Genomic DNA, 18232 nt, shown 5'->3' with positions numbered 1-18232 from the left:
ATAGGTTATAAATATTTTATTATCATCGTTTTACAAAATGTAAATAGAAATGTACAATGCAAATGAACCAAACAAGCCACAGGTCGTCCAATCAAAAGGCTTAACTGCCCTTGCCATTTAGTCAAGTTTCAATAAATGCGGACCAAATTTTCAAAATAATCCAAATCACGCCAAATGTGAACCATAGCCAGCGTACACGAGGCTTTAAATTTAAAGCAAGGTACATAATTTAGTATATATTTAGGAAAAAAAAGTACTGCATAATCTCGTAAATTTATCTAATTTCTTAAAATGAGCTTCACAATGTATTTAATTGTGAAAAGACAGCGGATGGGGTTTTCCATCTCATTGAGAGACGCGTGTATGGAGGAGTTAGCTTTGCTACAAGGACTTTGCAGCTCAAAATATTCAGACATAATATAAACGTGTTTTTTTTTTGCTTTTGTACTTGAAACGAAACTGTCGTTTATTCACATCTTGTCTCTCGTGTCGCTTGACTCATTTGTGGCTAACCGTGCTAATGCTAACGCTCATCGTGATTCATGTGCTCAAAGTTGCACTCGACACACTTTTTGAAATTGAAATTAAGATTTGAGTGAGCGTCACAGTTCCCTTTGCTTTACATTTGGAGAAATGAGGGGCTTTTGTGCTGCCAAAACACAACAACTGCTCAGTTTGATTCATTCTATCAGTCCACTGCCATCAGGTAAGAATTGAGTAGATTGTCCATCTAAAATAATTTGGGCTTTCGTATGCACATCCATTCATTTAAATGACTTTTTCTTCGTATTTAAATTGAAACGTTTTATGCATAATACTAATCCAAAATATGCTCCTGAGGTGTAGTTCTTATATTTGTCCACTTGGGGCTTCCATCCTCACATTCTTTTTGTTGTCAGTGCAATGGCGAGCGGCGACCAGCAGACTTTGGAGCTCCTCCTCTTCATCGGAGGACGATGCAAGCGGATCCTCCATGCTGCGACACCTGACATCCAAAATCAAAGCCACCGGGCCCATTTCTGTGGCCGAATACATGAGGGAGGCGCTCACCAACCCTGTGATGGTGCGTCTGCGTTGTTTTCATGTTCACCACAATGAGACTTCATACGTTATCTTGTCACTTCAGGGATATTATGTGAAGAAGAACATGCTGGGACCCGAAGGAGACTTCATCACGTCGCCAGAGATTAGTCAGATCTTCGGAGAGGTCCTGAAACTTCCCCACCACGATGCCACCAACAACAACTGCTTTTATTTTAGAGGGGTATGACCTTTCAATACAACTGACCTACTTTTTGTCTGGCTGTTTTTGCAGCTGCTGGGCGTTTGGGTGGTCAGCGAGTGGATGGCAGCGGGTCGGCCCAAACAGCTGCAGCTGGTGGAGTTGGGACCTGGAAAAGGATCTTTGGCCAGTGATATTCTCAGAGTACGACTAGACTGCTGATGGAAAAAAACAAAACAAAAAAACAAAACAAACATATTTGATCTCTTGCTACCGCAGGTTTTTACTCAGCTGCAGCCCGTGCTGAGCGCCGCTTCGGTGTCGCTGCATTTGGTGGAAGTGAGTCCAGTTCTGAGTCGTCTGCAGGCGCAGACTCTGATCGCGACCGGCGGCGAGGCCGAGCGGGAGGATGAGCCCGTTTACCGGTACGGTCAAACCGCCGCCGGCCTTCCCGTGTCTTGGTACCGCCGCTTGGAGGACGTCCCGTCTGGTAAGGCCAAAAAGAAACAAACACCCTGCTACATTGTGTCATGTAGTACCAAGTTCTGCCACAACACGCCGGGCAGCAGTGAGCTATACTGTAAGAAATGCAGCATAATTCACTCGTTCACTGTCGACCATTTTCTGCGCCAAGTTCCCCATTTTATTTAAATGATATTCAATCAAAAGTGAGTATTGTGTACCTTGATCTCATTATTGTATTACTAACGTCAAGTTCATTTTTTCATCCAGGCTTCAGCATCTTTCTGGCTCATGAGTTCTTCGACGCGCTACCCATACACAAGTTCCAGGTACCAACAAAATTTGTTGCGCTTCACACGTCACAACTTAACTGCCAAGAACTTTTTGTTTTTGGTACAAAAAAAAATTTGTTTTGAGTTTGTGCAATTAATCGAAATTACAATTTCAATTATTACGCTCCACAATTACAAAATCAGCATAATTAAAAAAAAAAAAAAAAAAGATTCATGCTAATTTTGTGTTGTTTAATTGTATACATTTTCACATTTTAAAACAACTAATTAAATTTGTGTCATCCAAATGGAACTTGAATAATTAATGTTTCAAGGAATTTAAGTCTTATTTTTTACATTTTAACATTTTATAGTTTTGTACCAAAAAATAAATGATCGTCCTAATCGTGATTTCAATAATTACCAAAATAATCGTTAACTCATTTGCGACCAATAACGTATAAACATGTTTTTCTTTCAAATATTACTATGCTCCCAAAGACGTATTTATACGTTTGTTTGTTTTTATGCTCGAGCATACAGAAGGCTTTGATGCAGCATTTGTACTGAAGAAAATGCTTGAAGCAATGGCAGTTATTACAAAAACGGCCAGCAGGTGGCAGCAGAGTATAAGAGATCAGCCAGGCCATGTTGCAACAAGCTGTTTTCTTCACTATTTTAAACAGATTTGTCAATACCGATGAAACTTATTCTAATGCAAATTGCTGCAAAACGACAATAGATAGAAACATACCTTTTTTTTTCCTGATGAAAGAAGAGACTAATCTTTCTTTTGGTAGGTTCCATGTTTTTATAGTGATAGAACACAATATTCTGTGGGCCTTGCAAAATCAGTGAAAATCCAGGAAAACAGCTGGGAGCAAAAGGGGTTGCTTCAATGAAAACGGCTGGGAGTGAATGAATTAATATTTTCTGATTGTTTTTTGTTTTTTTACCTATTTGGTGCTAGCGGACCGAGCGAGGCTGGCGTGAGGTGCTGGTGGACGTGGACCCCGATCGGCCGGGCCGGCTGAGGTTCGTGGTGGCGCCGACGCCCACTCTGGCGTCAAGGACGCTGGTGCAGGTCCGTTCCCTTTCAGTTTCATATATTGAAATAAATGATCTCGAGTATAGATAATAGATGAGCTCTATTTGTATTTTTTTACATAAAATGTTTGTGTACATACGAGCAGGCTGACGAAAGTCGGGACCACGTGGAGGTCTGCGCCGAAGGCGGCGTCGTCATCCAGCAGCTGGCGCGACGGGTCGCCAAAGATGGCGGGGCGGCGCTGATCGCCGACTACGGTCACGACGGCACCAAGACGGACACCTTCCGGGTAGAACCACGACGCCAGGCTGATCGCTGATTGGCCCGCGATGCGTGATGTCATTCCATTTTTTATTTGATTTTATTTTTTTGCATCAGGGGTTCAAAGGTCACAGTCTCCACGACACGCTGGCGTCTCCCGGCTGTGCCGACCTGACGGCGGACGTGGATTTCAGCTACGTGCGGCGCGTGGCGGGAAGGGGCGTGGCCTGCTTGGGACCGGTCGCTCAGAGGACGTTCCTGAAGAACATGGGCATCGACGTACGCATGCAGGTAAGTGCGATTCTCACCTGATCGTGAGTCACACTAGCAGACTTGTTGTAGTAGTAGTAGCAGAACTATAGTAAAGGTTACTAGTGAGGCACAACTATAAGCTAGTTGACATCTACATGCTACTAGTACCATTAGTGAAGCGCTAGATCTTAACTAGTAGAATTTTGTCACTAGTAGTACTAGTAGCACGCAGTTGTCAACTAGTGCAGTTATGCACTATATAATAGTAACATTTAGTGTTGCTACCAGTATGCCCCAGTTGTTCTACTAGTGCATAGAAACGACACAGTAGTGGAAGTAGTGAAAAAATTTACTAGTAAGGCAAAGTTCTTCTACAGTTACTAGTGCTATAAACTGGAAAAAAAATAAGAGCAAAGGGCGTACTTGAACATGGAAAATTCAGTGCACTAGTCAAACGACGTGTGACGACAAAGTGACCTGATCGCTAGTAGACAAGCCACACTAGTAGACTTGTAGAACTACATGCTCCTAGTGAGGCCCAACAGCACTAGTTGACATCTGCGAGTGCGAGATCAAAACTAGTAGAATTTTAAAGTGTCATTACTGCCAAAAATCTAGAACTTGACTAATAGTAGCATGCAGATCTCAACTAGTGGACTGATTGGCTCCACTAGTAACATGTAGCTGTCCTACTAGTCCTACAGATGTTCTACTATTGAGCAGAAATGTCGTTAAGTAGTGTAAAAACACATTTTCCTACTCGTGAGAATGAAGAGCACACTAGTGCATGTAGAGTTCAGCGCACTAGTAGGATATTAAAATGCAAAAATGACTTCTCTGGTCCTGTTTGTCCCGCCCAGGTCCTGCTGAGGAACAGCGACCAGTCGTCCAGGGAGCAGCTGATGTCCAGCTACGAGTTTCTGACGGACGGCGCCAAGATGGGCGAGCGCTTCCTCTTCTTTGGCTTGCTGCACCCCAGCCGCCTCGTCCGGCCCAAAATGGCCACCGGACTCAAGCTGGAGAAGAAGACGCCGGCGCAGCCGCCCGTCGCCGGCTTCACCGAGATCCGGTTCGCCTGAGACCGGAACACCGTCTTCAAGACGTACCTGTGTTCGGGTTCTGAGGGTCTCCTTGCAAAATTGACGTCCGAGGGTCCTCCCGGTCCGGAAGGGGCGGGGCTTTCTGGCCTCCGGCGCCGGCAAATCCCTCCCAGCGTGCGTCGTCGCTCGGATGCGTGATGTAACGCTCGCCGTGACGCGTCTCCAGCTCGCGAAGGTCCTTCCAGGTGTCGAAGTCCTGGAGGACCGGACGCTAGTCAGACTCAATCCAGGTAGACCAGGTTTTGCGGTTTTGGACGTAGTTTACCTGCAGCCACGGGTGACTGAGCGACTTGTCCACGCTGTAGCGCTTCCTCATCTTCACCTGCAGCAGGTTGTTGATCAGGTCCGTCGCTATGGAGACAAGAGCAGCCACAGTGGATGACGCAAGCAAACCAAGGACCAATCAGAAGCTGAGCGGACAAGTTTTATGAGGCAGGCATGATCAAACCTTTGGATATTTTTAAAGGAAGCGAGAGAAAAAAAATAAAAAATTGTATGTAAACTATTCATTGTAGTAGTAAATGTTTCATTCATATTTTTTGAAATAACTTATTTCAAATTAACAACAAATTATTCAATAAAATATTTGTTTTAAATGTCTACATACATTTTGACTAATATTACTTTATTCTAAAAAAATAAATAAATGAATTTACCAATTATTTAATTGTTCGTTTTCCCACTCTAGATCTATACACAAAGTAAAATATATTAACAAATTATTCAATAAAATATTTGTTTTAAATGTATACATACATTTTGACTAATAATACTTTATTCTAAAAAAAATAAATTTACCAATTATTTGATTGATCATTTGCTCACCCCTGATCTATATGCAAAGTAAAATTAGCAGAGTAAAAATTAAACATGTTTACATTAAAATAATTTTTTTTATTAATTTTATTTACTGATTAAATTGGAGTATATTAAAATGTGTCTAGGATTTTTTTTGTGATTTTCCTTTTATCTCCTTAAATAATTTTTTCAGTGCTTCTCAATTATTTTCTGAGAGCAGCACTGCCACCTACTGTAATGGATGCGCAATTACACTTTATTTTAGCTTGGTAAAAAAAAAAAAAAAAAAAAAAAAAAAAATTCTTCCAGCCAGAGGGGCCATCTAGGTTAATTGATACTAATAAACAATACACAGTCTTAGTAAATAATTACAATAACTGGTTAATATGTAACTAATTCTAAAAAAAAAAAAAAAAAAAAAGTATAAATGTTTGATGAGTTTGATGAATTTCTTGGCACGAGTTGTTCTTTTGGCCACCTAGCATAAACAAAGCCTTAGCTGCGTGTTTGAGAGAAAGAAAGAAGCTTTCCGAATCGCCTACCGTCCTCGGAGATCTCCTTCCACGGACTGGGCGGGTACATGAAGGCGGCGTTCTGGATCTGGTCGTTGATGTCCTCGTCCTCGTTGAAGGGGAAAGTTCCGCTCAGGCTGACGTAGACGATGACGCCCACCGACCACATGTCCAGCGAGCGGTTGTAGCCTTTGTTGCGAAGAACCTCCGGCGCCAGGTAGGCCGGCGTGCCCACCACCGAGCGCCGGAAGGACTTTTCGCCGATGATGCGGGCGAAGCCGAAGTCGCACAGCTTCACCTGAGGAAGAGGAGGAGCAGATGATGATGAAGAAGAAGAGAAGTTTGCTGCTGTGGCTGTTTGTACCTGAGGCAAAGGTTCCGCTGAGGCCAGGAGGACGTTTTCAGGCTTCAGGTCGCAGTGAACGATGTTTTTAAAGTGCAGGTGTCTGAGGGCCACCAAGATCTGCACACAGCAGGAAAAACAAAAATGGAACTGAAGTTAATCTTGCTCGACTTAAGATGAACACCAAAGAAGAAGAAGTGTGAGAGCATTTGATGGAGTGATTCTTTATAGCGCTCACCTGCGTCGCCAAGAACTTGGTGAGGCGCTCCGGCAGTCGACTCTTCTCGCTGGACAAGATCATCTCTAACATGTCACCGTGGAGCTTCTCCATGACCACAAACACCTGCTCGGGGGTCTCGAACATGCAGTCCAGGTTTACGATGCCGGGGTGCTGCAGGTTCTGGACAGTGAGAGCGTGAATAAATACAAAAAATAAATAAATACATTGAGCCTTCCTTGAGTGAGATCCTCCATTGCTGCAATACATTCGTGTGTCCGCCATATTGGATGTGGCAAATCGGCCCAGATTTGCATTTTTCACGACTGTTTAAAGCTGTCAATGTATGTAAACACTGTCACGCCGATGATAAACATTGAAATATTTACGTAAAATATGTTACAGTAGCTGAAACTGTTTTTTTTTTAAATACTGAGCTTTAATGTTTACATTTAACTCCGTTTGATACACCATTGAGATTTTGCCACATTCAATATGGCAGTGTCTTATGTTTGATACCTGCAAGATGGCCACCTCGTTGCGCAGCTGGCTCTCCTGCTTGGTGGGGAATCTCATCTTGTCGATGATCTTGATGGCCACCTTGCGACCCGTCTTTCTGTGTTGGCCTGACCACAATAACAACATTCCTGACATCATCATAAAAAATCTAATGGGGGAAAAAAATGCACTGCACATGAAAATTTCTTCAAAATGAATGTTCTTAAAAATAGCAGTTCTTAAAAAGTGGAACTGAAACAATAATATGTTATATATGACATCACTAGTCTAACTCTAAACTTGACATTCTGATTGATATTACATTTGTGGAATGTGAATTATGAAGCAAATTCCAGCTGTTTTTATCCATCTCAGGGGGCGGACATTTTGCTACTTGCTGTCGACTGAAGATGCTCAGGCAACGACCAATCACAGATCACCTGTTTTCTGAAGCTGAGCCGTGACTGGTTGTTACATGAGAGACTTCAGCAACATTGATGTCAAAATGGCCGCCCCCTGAGATGCATAAAAACAGCTGGATTTTGCTTCATAACTCATATTCGACAAATGTAATAATCAGAATGTCACGGTTAGATTAGTGAAATCACATATAACATATTATTGTCAAGTAAAATTGTTTTTTGGTCGACTTTCCCTGCTGAAATGCGAACGTCATCTGCCGTCATGAGGCAATGATTCTTCAGTGTACCACTAGAGGGAGCCAGCACACACGTTTGACACTTCCTGGTCTTCATCATGTTGCTGTATATGAGGAAGAAAACATCTCACCTCCGTACACGATGCCAAACTGTCCCGACCCGAGAACGTCATCGGAAAAGATTTGATAGACGGCGCTGATGTCCTGGACGAGGAAGAGGAAGATAATCAGAATCAAGATGACGCTGATTTTCCCACGTGCGAGTACTCACCACATTCTCTTGGATCTGCGAGTTACAAACTGATATGCTGATGGTCAGCTCCTCTGTGGACACACCACAACGCCATTTTTTATTATTTTCTTTTTAGTAAAAACACATCTCTACTTCCTGTTTCGCAAAATAAAGGCAGCACAGTGCCCGCCTGCCTGCTAGTGAATTTTCCATCATCGATTCAGCCGCTCTTGTGCTCTTGCTTACATTTGGGTCAAATGTTTTACACACAGCTTTTATTTATTCACCCGTGATGAGCACTTCCTGTTCCTGGAACGAGAGCTTCCTCACATTTGGGACTGATGTGACATTAAAAAAAATAAGTGTGTTGTATAACCTGCATTAGCGTAATGGCGTGTATAATGTGATTGCAAACGGGGGAGGGGGAAACGCTAACCAGGTAAAAAAAGGACTAAAAGGAGTTCGAGCGTGCTGTTAATTCCACACAAAAAAACGAGCGAGATGAGGCGGAAAATCCCCTGAAATCCCTTCAATCACTTCAGTGGCGGCTGTCAAGGACCGCAGAACCAAACCAACACAACCAAAGTTGATCTCTCGACTCTATTTTTTGCCCCTTGATGGCTCACCGTGGCCCCGCCCCTTTCCGGCACCCAGGCTGGGTTTGGGCGTGAGGGGCATCATGGCCCGGCGGATGGCCTTCTCCCAGCTGCGGCCCGTTTCCCGGGCCGCGCCGCCGCCGTCGTCCTCGCCGACGTAGTAGACGGCGCCGGACGCCAGGACCAAGCGGAAGCACGGAGCGCTGCTGCCCGCCGTCGGGCCGGCGACTTCCTGCGACGACTCCACGCGCAGGATCTCGGACAACGACAGCTCCTGGGGACACGCGACGGAACCGTCATGTTAGCTTTAGGAAATGGCTACATTGAAGTCAGGTCTAAAGATAGTCTAGGAGTAAATCTGATCTAAATAGATTATACTTTAAATCTCATCTCGTCTAAACCTATTCAAATCAAGTCTAGACTAAGACTTACTAGATTTAGGATCAAGTGTAGGACTACATTTCATTTAAATCTAGCCTAATTTCCCGTAGTTGAAATCTAAAATAAATCCAATCTCGTTTGAATCTCATCCAAATCCTAAATCTAGTCTAATTTAGGTCTGGCCTAGTACTGAGACCATCCATTCTTTGTACCGCTTCTACTAGTCTAGTCCAAAACTAGTTTTTGACAAAGTTTCATATGATGTAATCTAGTCTAGTTTTAGTTCAAAATTTAAATACAATTTAGGCCTAGTCCAACTTCTAAGTCTAGTCAACATCAAGTCTGATTTGAACCGATGATTGACCCTGGTCTAAATCAAGTCCAAGTCAATCCTAAATGTAATCTGGTCTGGGTCTAAATCTAGCTGAAGTCTTGCCTGAGTCAAAAAAATAGAAACTGGTCTAAAGAAAGTCCAAGTCAAAGTGTTGTGTTTAAATCTAGTCTTGATCTAAATCTTGTCTAAGTCCATTCCATTCTAAATGTAATCTGGTCTAGGTCTAAATCTATCTGAAGTCATCCCTACGTCTAAAAACTAGGAACGGGTCTAAAATTCCAAGTCGAAGTGTTGTTTTGTTTAAATCTAGTCTAGATCTAAATCTTGTCTGAGGCTAATCTTTGAGGAATGTAGATGGAAGTCGGGTCTAAGAAGTGGTCTAAATCAAGACCGAGTCCAAGTTTAGTTGAAGTACGAGTCCAGTGTGCCTGTACCTTGTAGAACTTGGCTCCGCTGTGGTTCTGGAAGAGCGTCAGACTTTTGCAGTCCAGGCACCAGTAATGTCGCTTCCTCTGCACGGACACGCCAAGGTCACGTCGGTCCACACACGCGTGGAGTTGCAACATGTGTATACGAACCATGTTGTCATGACTACTGTAGTGGACCATCCAACCTTCTTTGACCACATTGGAGCTTCTCCTCTTGGCGTTTTTGATGGACTGAACCACTCGCATCAGGGGGATGTTGCTGCTGGTTGACGGGCTGCTTGTGCTTGTACAGTGTCAGTGTCTTATTTGTTTTTCATTTTCAATGTTTCTATCACATTACCGCCACCTACAGGACAGCATTGGAACACGTAACGTCACCTGATAGCTCGCGCCATCTCGTCGTCGTCCTTCGCGCCGTCGTTGCAGATGTTGCGCTCCTCCAACGCGGCCCCTCGGTCCTGCTCGTCGGCGCCGTGTCCTCCGTCGCCGTTCTCCGCCTCAGCGGCGCACTCGTCGTCCAAAGTGGGACTGGATGCTCCTTCTCACATACAAGACAACGCGTCACGCGCGGAAGTCACATGACCGCGTCCGCGCTTGGACGTGGACCCACCTCCGTTGGCGTGGACCTCCCCCATGCAGTCTCGAGGAACTTTGTCGGCGCACCTCTTGTGGCAGTTGAACTTACAATCTGAAGCAGAGGGCGACACGTCAGGAAGCTTCCGCCGCGCGGCTTCGACGAGCGCGCTGACCTTTGCACTGCAGGCCTCGCCGGAAGACGAGCAGGCGCTTGCAGTGCTGACACGAGGTGGGCCGCGCGTACGTGCGCAGCGAGAACGTGTGCGGCAGATTCACGCCGCCCGGGACCGGCTTCTCCATCCAGGCGGGACGGCCGCTCGGCGTGCGATTGCCGGCGCCCATCGGGGGGCGCTGCTACTCACACAGACGCAAAAACAATAGAGCATCATGATCAGGAAGTAGACAAAACCTCCTGTAGGGATTGTGTGAAATTAACAATATTTTTTTAGGTTTTAAGTCTCCCAAAGACGTATTTATACGTTTTTTGTTTTTTTTTTATGCTAGAGCATACAGAAAGCGTTGATGCAGCCTCTCAACTGAAGAGAATGCTTGACGCAATGGCAGTCATTACAAAAACGGCCAGCAGGTGGTAGCAGAGTATAATACATCAACCAGGGCCATGTTGAAAAAAAAAGCTAAATTACTCACAATTCTAAATAGATTTGTGAAAATGTATTAAATTGAGCTATATTCTAATGCTAATTGCTGCAAAACAGAAACAGATCGAGAGACTTTAATCTTTCTTTTGATAGGTTCCATCCATGTTTTTATAGCAATAGAACAGAATATTTAATTAAAAAGATGTACTGTACTGTAAAAATGAGTGTGATATTGATTTCTGTTGGGCATTTTCTTTCTGCCACTAGATGGCATAATTGCATTTCTAAGACATAGGTGGCAGTTCAATGCATTTTTTTTCATATTAACAGCCGTGTAATCTTTTACATGAACTAACTTGTGAAATTCTGCACATTTTTTTTTAAATTGTAAAACAACTTGAACCCAGTGTCCACAAATTAATGCATTGTGATTACATTTATTACAGCTAAATTTATTATTTATTACTGCTAAAACGTGGACGTGTCTGCTGCATTGCGACTGGAATTCCCCCAGTACGGGCTTTCCAAGTAATTGCGCGTAAAATAAATAAATACATAAATAAATATAGTGGGGCAAAAGGAACTTTAAATTAACTCAAAATTAACACACTAATTTTGATTTTAATTTTTTTGTTTTTTGTTTTTTTGTTTGCAGCAAATAAGTAAGCAAAAACAACCGGCTTCGCACACGCACACACAAAGTAACTACATTTAACTCATTGACTGCCATTGACGGCGATAGACGTCAAACGATTCATTTGAACTGGGCTGGCATTGAATGAGTTCATGACAAATGACCAAGTGTGACCCTCTACTGATGAGCTATGTGTGTGAGTGTGAAACAGGATGGAAAATCCTCTGCTGTACCTCCAGGCACTGTTCAGTGCGTCGCGGTCGCACAATCTCGACGAGCTAGCATGCGAGCGTGCGCTTCATCACACATGAGAATGTAAACATATCACATGAAAGTCACACGAAAAACGTAACCCGCTTGGTTGTGCGCCTCAGTACCTCATCGTGCGGCGCTTTGAGGAAGTCGAGCGAAGGCGGGCGCGAGAGGGAAGCGGCGGGGCCGCCCAGGGAGACGTTGGAGGCTCGTCTCCTCTTGACGCCGCTGCACTTGTTCGGAATCTTCAGCGCACAACGCTTGTGGAAGTTCAGACCGCAACCTGTACAATAAGTCAAAGAAAAGCAAAACAAGAGAGCAGAAGATGGTTAACAGTGAATTGGAGCACAGTTTTTTTTTGCACCATTTTCGACATTATTGATATGAATTTGGCCATCACAGTTTTAACATACTATGTGAGATTTCCAGGACAGGTATGACTTGGAAATTATCTTAATTTATGCACTCTATATCTACATAAAATAACACATCTCATATATTTCGGGAACGTAGTATCACATGTGAAAAGAAATCATTGAAAACTTTCCCAGAGATTACATAAATGTCATGTACTACAAAAACAACAAAGGCCCCAGCAATGACCCCTGTGGGACACCACACTTGATTTGGTACTCAACCAATCAAACAAACTGCAATCTACTAATGAGATACGACTTTAAAATTTTCAATCAAATGGATTTCCTCTGACGCCATTTTTTCCCCCAACCTTTTTAGCTAAAGTGTTTTACCAAATTAATCAGAGTTGACAAATTACTCCAAAATATATTTTAGTCTACTCCAAGTTTAGTCAGTCAAATTCTAGTTCATGCGTCAGCAACCTTTACTGTCACAATACATAAATAAATAAATAAACCGTCTGGATAATAAATTAAAATAAATACGTAAAAAAAACTAAATAATTTCTACAATGTTTTTTTTCCGAGATCCTCAGGGAGCCACAGGTGAGGCCTCATGTGGCTTCCAGATCCGCCGTTCTAGTTCAAGCCCAGTGGAAGTTGAAGCAGCCGCGTTACCGTCACATTTGAGGCCTTGGCGAACGAGCCCCCACAGCATCTGCCCGCAGTGATCGCAGAAGGCGGGCGCGCGGTACGAGTGCACGTAGAGCACGTGGGGGCAGACCTGGAAGTCGTCGGGCGAGGCGAGAGCTGCGATGGAAAGAACACGAGGTCACACGGCGGAAAAAAAGAAAAAAAAAGACGTTTCGTTTTGACGAAAGCGCGGCGGCCCGCCTGGCTCACCCGACAGGACCGCCTCCACCAGGTCGCCCTCGCGGATGTCCTCGGCGGCGGTGACCCGCTGCAGGATGTTGTCCGAGTTGAGGTCGTGGCGGAAGAGGAGGAGCTTGTCGCGCATACGCAAGAAGCCGCATTCTGGGAACTGGAGTGGGGGAAGAGAAACGTCTTATTTACCACAATGTATTCATCTTCACTGAAGCTAACATGCTAACTCGGGATGTAACGATATCCAAACATCACGATACGATATTATCACGATATGAAGGTCGCGATACAATATTTATCACGATATTGTGGGGGCATTGGCGATATTTAAAAAAGATATTGTAAAAGAGAGCTCATACTAAAAAAAGCACAATAATGTCCTTTTGTACATAACAGCAATGCATATAAACCACCTACAATCTCTAATAATATTGAGGCGCACATTGATCGCTTCACGAGCAAATTTGGTTCCCCTTCATCTGACAATTAGCATAATTTTAAACATAGAAGGCCAAAACATCCCTAATGAAAATTAAATTGTACTATTAAACTAAACTAAGCACTCGAGGGTGCTAGAACTGCACAAATGGAAATCAACCAGACTTTTTTTTTTAACATATGTGTTCCTTTTAAATATTGTGAACATGACGACGACGATATTATGGCAGTTTTAATATCACGATATCACGATATTTCCCTTATCGTGACATCCCTAATGCTAACATGTTTGTAGGAGGAAAAACACACACACAAACAGAGTTAAACTGACACTCCAAAGATGTGAAACATTAAGCTGACATTATTTTGCCCTGTGTTTGACCTCAGAGGAAAAAAAAAAAAAAAAAAAAGCAGGAAGCTTGCGTCCATTTTACTGAGTGCGGATGTCTTTTAATGGGCAAGTGAGTGTTTAATGGAGTCTGTCTTTAATCCGCCATTAACCGGGCCACGCGCACACACAAACGTGCGCGCACGAACACGCACACACACAAAAAAAACACCGGGCCGCGCCGTGACCTTTGACCCCATCTGTCGGGCTGGAAGGTCACCGCAGCGGTAATGATATGCGAGGTCCTGACATGTTTTTGACCAGCGGCGGGCAGCACAAACGTTGATCATCAGACTTTTAAGAGAAAATGCTACGCCTATAAAAGGCAAACGCGCCCACATTCCAACTGAAGAACATTTCAAGCATGGCGGGCCAACGGCCAAACATCATCGGCATGTGCTGGAAAACTCTCAACTTCCCCTTGACTCGTCTTCAGTGCTAACATGCTAACGTCACGACAGACCGCTGGCGCTTATGCAAACACGACGACTGATTTCCTGCTTAGATTCGACGTCGTTTACATGAAACACAAACTCACTTCCTGTTTCCCAGCTGAGGCTCAAATTAATTTGTGGTGGGAGGAAGGTTCTGCTGACAAACGAGCGGCTATTTCGCTTCTTCTAGGGGGCGCCATAAAAAGGCGTCTTTCATGTAAATCAGGGGTGTACAAACTACGGCCCGGGGGCCATTTGCGGCCCGCCGTCCATTTTTTGTGTGGCCCGAGACATATGCTAAAAATTTGACTCAGTTCAAATAAAATAAAAACAAAAATGTTTGGAGATAGTCAACATAAGAAGGGAGGGTGTCGAAAAACACAGGTGCTATTAAAGTTTATTTTAGTTAACTAAAACTAACGAAAAAAATAAAATTCAAAACAATTTCGTTAACAAAATAAAATAAAAACCAAGATGCTTTTTAAAAAAAAAAAAAAAAAAAAAAAAAAAAACTAACAGAAACTACATTTTATGTTTACAAAACTAACTATAATTATAGCAAAAATGTCCTTTGTTTTAGTCTTTGGTAATTAATTTAACGCATGAGCCTTTGGGGATGATTTTAAATGTGATTTTTAGTAGATTTATTTTGATATAAACCGAAATAATGACGTTGCGCTCATGGTGTTTTTTGTTTTTGTTTTTTTTTAAATATTGCGCACAAGTAATAGACATTAAAAAAAAAAAAAAAAATAAGCATTTATTAAGGAACTAAAACTAATTTTAAAAAAAACTAACAGACCCGCCTTGAACACTAATTAAAACTAACAAAATTTAAAAAAACAAAACTCAAAACAAAATAAAAACTATAATAACCCTATTGCCATATTACAAATAAATTGGAATAAATTGCTTTATATAATGTAGCATTTTTCTAAATATTCAAAAGCATAAATACATTATTTGAACAATTTTTAGGACTAAACACAATTTCTCTTCATAACATTATGTGGCCCTTGCGTCCTTCTGATTTTCTGTATGTGGCCCTCAAATGAAAACGTTTGCACACCCCTGATGTAAATCTTCCCCTTCTTGACCGCAGCTGCGTGTGTCACGTTTTAGGTCTGGAGCGTCCTTACGTTGCCACGGCAACACTTGTTGCACGCGTCACACGCTCAAATGTATATTCATACTTTCTGTCACTCAAACACGCTCACACCAATTGGGGAAGCACAACTGGAGAAGTTGTGGTCGATTGTGTTGACCGAACAAGAAGCACTCGATCGAACTTGACTTTTGCGGTTGTAAAATGCTTTCAATGTCTGAATGTGCTCTGAATATAGCGCCACCTAGCTGAGGAAACACAAGCAAATTGTACCTTGTGATCGACGACGGCGCAAACGAGCTCGACGACGGCCGACAGGGGGAGGTCGGCGGCGTCCAGAGTCAGCGGCTCCCGGGTCAGTCCCATCTGGAGCAGGAAGGAGACGGCGTGGGCCGAGACGGGCGGCGGCGAGGGAGCCGGGGGGGAAGGAGAAGGTGGCGGCGGCGGCGAGCTGCTTTCCGACGACATGGACGACTGCCGGTGCATGGCCGTGCAAAAAGGATGCGGCCCGCTTGTCCTCCTTGACGTCGTCTTACTTCACATTTATCTGGACGCAAACATTCACTTCCTGTCACCAAGACACGTGCACTGAAAAATCAGAAATGACTTTGTTATTCATCTGAAGTGAAATTTTACGATAAATAAAATGTGGGTTCGACTTTAACACATTCACTGCCAGCCCAGCAAAAATGCATTATTTGACGTCTTTTTCCGTCAATGGCAGTCAATGAGTTAAGATGAGATGTAACCAAAATTGACGGATTTTGAAGCAAAATTTGCCTTCAAAAAAGAAAAAGGGAAAAAAGGCTGCTGCAATATAATCACAAAATATATTGGCACATTGTGTTTAAAACATTCACTGCCAGCCCAGCAAAAATGCATTATTTGACGTCTTTTTCCGTCAATGGCAGTCAATGAGTTAAGATGAGATGTAACCAAAATTGACGGATTTTGAAGCAAAATTTGCCTTAAAAAAAGAAAAAGGGAAAAAAGGCTGCTGCAATATAATCACAAAATATATTGGCACATTGTGTTTAAAACATTCACTGCCAGCCCAGCAAAAATGCATTATTTGACGTCTTTTTCCGTCAATGGCAGTCAATGAGTTAAGATGAGATGTAACCAAAATTGACGGATTTTGAAGCAAAATTTGCCTTAAAAAAAGAAAAAGGGAAAAAAGGCTGCTGCAATATAATCACAAAATATATTGGCACATTGTGTTTAAAACATTCACTGCCAGCCCAGCAAAAATGCATTATTTGACGTCTTTTTCCGTCAATGGCAGTCAATGAGTTAAGATGAGATGTAACCAAAATTGACGGATTTTGAAGCAAAATTTGCCTTAAAAAAAGAAAAAGGGAAAAAAGGCTGCTGCAATATAATCACAAAATATATTGGCACATTGTGTTTAAAACATTCACTGCCAGCCCAGCAAAAATGCATTATTTGACGTCTTTTTCCGTCAATGGCAGTCAATGAGTTAATCTTCTGGGAGCTGGACTGCAGCACAAACTTTTGATTTTTTGGAGGTAAGTTTTGATCCGAGTCATGATAAACACTAACATTATTTTATAAGCATGCAAGTACTCCTCTCATATCTCGTTAAAATTGAACGCAAATACATAATAAATGCACCACATGTTAATTCAAGAAACTGAAAAAGTAGGACGGGAACAAATCAAAGATTAACAGATTTTAAAATGAGAAAAGGTGAAACCATGAACCGTTCCCTCCCTTACTTGGTGATATGAATCACAAATACTGAATAATTTGTATTAGGGAAAACAAAATTAACAAGAATTTAAGCACGAATGATTAAAATTGAATACAAAAAGATGACTTTTCAATCATGCTGTGCTCAATTATTGCATCAATTCTGGTGTTATGTCGGCGGATATGCTTCAACCTGCTTTAAAGTTGATTAAATGTTGGCCGAGGGGCCTTGAACGCCTCACTCGTGTTGTTGGCCAAATAAAAGTCCGCACCAAAGTGCTCAATCGCAATTTGTATCCTTTCGGAGTACAAACAAGAAGGTTGATGGCAAAAGGAGAAGTGAATGACATGATTACCCACCTCACATCAGCGCGACCGAGAAGAAGAATGCTGAACTTGCTGTGGGTGGGTCGACAAAGTGGCTGGACGTCATTTGAACGCCGGTTCCCGCTCGCCTGAGCTTCAAGTGCCTTCTGCTTCTTGCTCTGCGCTGGAACCCAAACACTTGCCAGCTTCCACCTTGCTCCCTACGTGGGCAGCCCGGCAGAAGGCGACGTCCAGCTGATTCACTTTCCGAGGAACACAAAAATTACGTGACGTCATCCCCCCCCCCAGCCGTTTACATGTATTTATTTTTTTAAACTACCTTTTAAAAATACTTTTGATTAAATGTGATAGACAACATTAACAAATGAGTCGTGTGGTTGTTGTTTTTTTCCGGTTAAAAAAAATCTTTTCTCTCTCGAGTTGACGGAGTTAGTTTTATTAAATGATAAAATGGCGACACCCGGTGTTCACTAATGAGAACTGCACCATTGCGATTGTGCACTTTCGGACACTGCAACGTTTTCAAAGCTTTATTGCTTATCTTAAAGTTTTCTTATTCATCTTTGAAGACGCCAGCCAAACAACATACGGAAAGATTGAGTATAATAAAACCAACACTGTGTAAAATCTGGCTTTTAGCATTTGGCGCCATTCACTGCATGGTGCTAATTATTAGCTAAATGCTAAGTGTGCTGTACAGTCAGGTATAATCACAAACATTAAAAATAATACACACAGATATATATATATATATATATATATATATATATATATATATATATATATAGTTTTTTCCTTATACAAACCGCATCGTCGTCAAGACGCCTGTCGAATCGCCTTCAAAATACAACTTCCGCTTAACAGGAAGTGGAAAAAAATGCAAGCTCCATAACTATCAAATCTCGCAAATT

At 42.6% G+C, this 18232-nt stretch overlaps 2 protein-coding genes across 6 annotated transcripts; one reads left to right on the top strand and one right to left on the bottom strand.

Moving 5' to 3' along the window:
• Window positions 1-279: 279 nt before the first annotated feature.
• ndufaf7 (NADH:ubiquinone oxidoreductase complex assembly factor 7) lies at window positions 280-5122 on the top strand. Of its 2 annotated transcripts, XM_077510380.1 has the most exons (10): window positions 316-706; window positions 900-1063; window positions 1127-1207; window positions 1316-1426; window positions 1502-1712; window positions 1955-2013; window positions 2927-3040; window positions 3150-3293; window positions 3383-3556; window positions 4378-5122. In XM_077510380.1, the coding sequence occupies exons 1-10, from the start codon at window positions 634-636 to the stop codon at window positions 4594-4596; spliced, it is 1350 nt and encodes a 449-aa protein (XP_077366506.1). In that variant the 5' UTR covers window positions 316-633; the 3' UTR covers window positions 4597-5122. The 2 variants fall into 2 exon arrangements, with proteins under 2 accessions (XP_077366505.1, XP_077366506.1); XM_077510379.1 differs by having other exon boundaries at window positions 280-706; window positions 900-1207.
• On the bottom strand, window positions 883-18144 carry LOC144010182 (serine/threonine-protein kinase D3-like). Of its 4 annotated transcripts, XM_077510376.1 has the most exons (23): window positions 18128-18144; window positions 17355-17563; window positions 15555-15869; window positions 12935-13073; window positions 12710-12841; window positions 11801-11958; window positions 10364-10544; window positions 10225-10302; window positions 9993-10155; window positions 9765-9888; window positions 9621-9698; window positions 8502-8745; window positions 7915-7967; window positions 7775-7847; window positions 7007-7113; window positions 6509-6670; window positions 6292-6390; window positions 5958-6225; window positions 4883-4968; window positions 3144-4813; window positions 2913-3049; window positions 2711-2830; window positions 883-1709 (listed from the first exon to the last, which is right to left on the bottom strand). In XM_077510376.1, the coding sequence occupies exons 3-20, from the start codon at window positions 15765-15767 to the stop codon at window positions 4613-4615; spliced, it is 2559 nt and encodes an 852-aa protein (XP_077366502.1). In that variant the 5' UTR covers window positions 15768-15869; window positions 17355-17563; window positions 18128-18144; the 3' UTR covers window positions 883-1709; window positions 2711-2830; window positions 2913-3049; window positions 3144-4612. The 4 variants fall into 4 exon arrangements, with proteins under 4 accessions (XP_077366502.1, XP_077366503.1, XP_077366501.1 ...); XM_077510377.1 differs by lacking the exon at window positions 18128-18144 and having other exon boundaries at window positions 15555-15828; window positions 17355-17622; XM_077510375.1 differs by lacking the exon at window positions 18128-18144 and having other exon boundaries at window positions 17355-17619.
• Window positions 18145-18232: the final 88 nt, after the last annotated feature.

The sequence above is a fragment of the Festucalex cinctus genome, chromosome 21, assembly GCF_051991245.1.
Source record: "Festucalex cinctus isolate MCC-2025b chromosome 21, RoL_Fcin_1.0, whole genome shotgun sequence".
In the NCBI taxonomy this organism is placed as follows: domain Eukaryota; kingdom Metazoa; phylum Chordata; class Actinopteri; order Syngnathiformes; family Syngnathidae; genus Festucalex; species Festucalex cinctus.
This window is presented reverse-complemented; position numbering and strand designations above follow the sequence as displayed.

Excerpts from the sequence above, each read along its gene's own strand:
- ndufaf7 (XM_077510379.1), top strand. The coding sequence starts at position 634 with ATGAGGGGCTTTTGTGCTGCCAAAACACAACAACTGCTCAGTTTGATT. Across the intron at positions 3,294-3,382 it reads CCAAGACGGACACCTTCCGG|GGGTTCAAAGGTCACAGTCT; the intron begins GTAGAACCACGA and ends TTTTTGCATCAG. Across the intron at positions 3,557-4,377 it reads GCATCGACGTACGCATGCAG|GTCCTGCTGAGGAACAGCGA; the intron begins GTAAGTGCGATT and ends TGTCCCGCCCAG.
- LOC144010182 (XM_077510376.1), bottom strand. The coding sequence starts at position 15,767 with ATGCACCGGCAGTCGTCCATGTCGTCGGAAAGCAGCTCGCCGCCGCCG. Across the intron at positions 12,842-12,934 it reads GGTGGAGGCGGTCCTGTCGG|CTCTCGCCTCGCCCGACGAC; the intron begins GTGAGCCAGGCG and ends TTTCCATCGCAG. Across the intron at positions 4,814-4,882 it reads TCAGTCACCCGTGGCTGCAG|GACTTCGACACCTGGAAGGA; the intron begins GTAAACTACGTC and ends CCGGTCCTCCAG.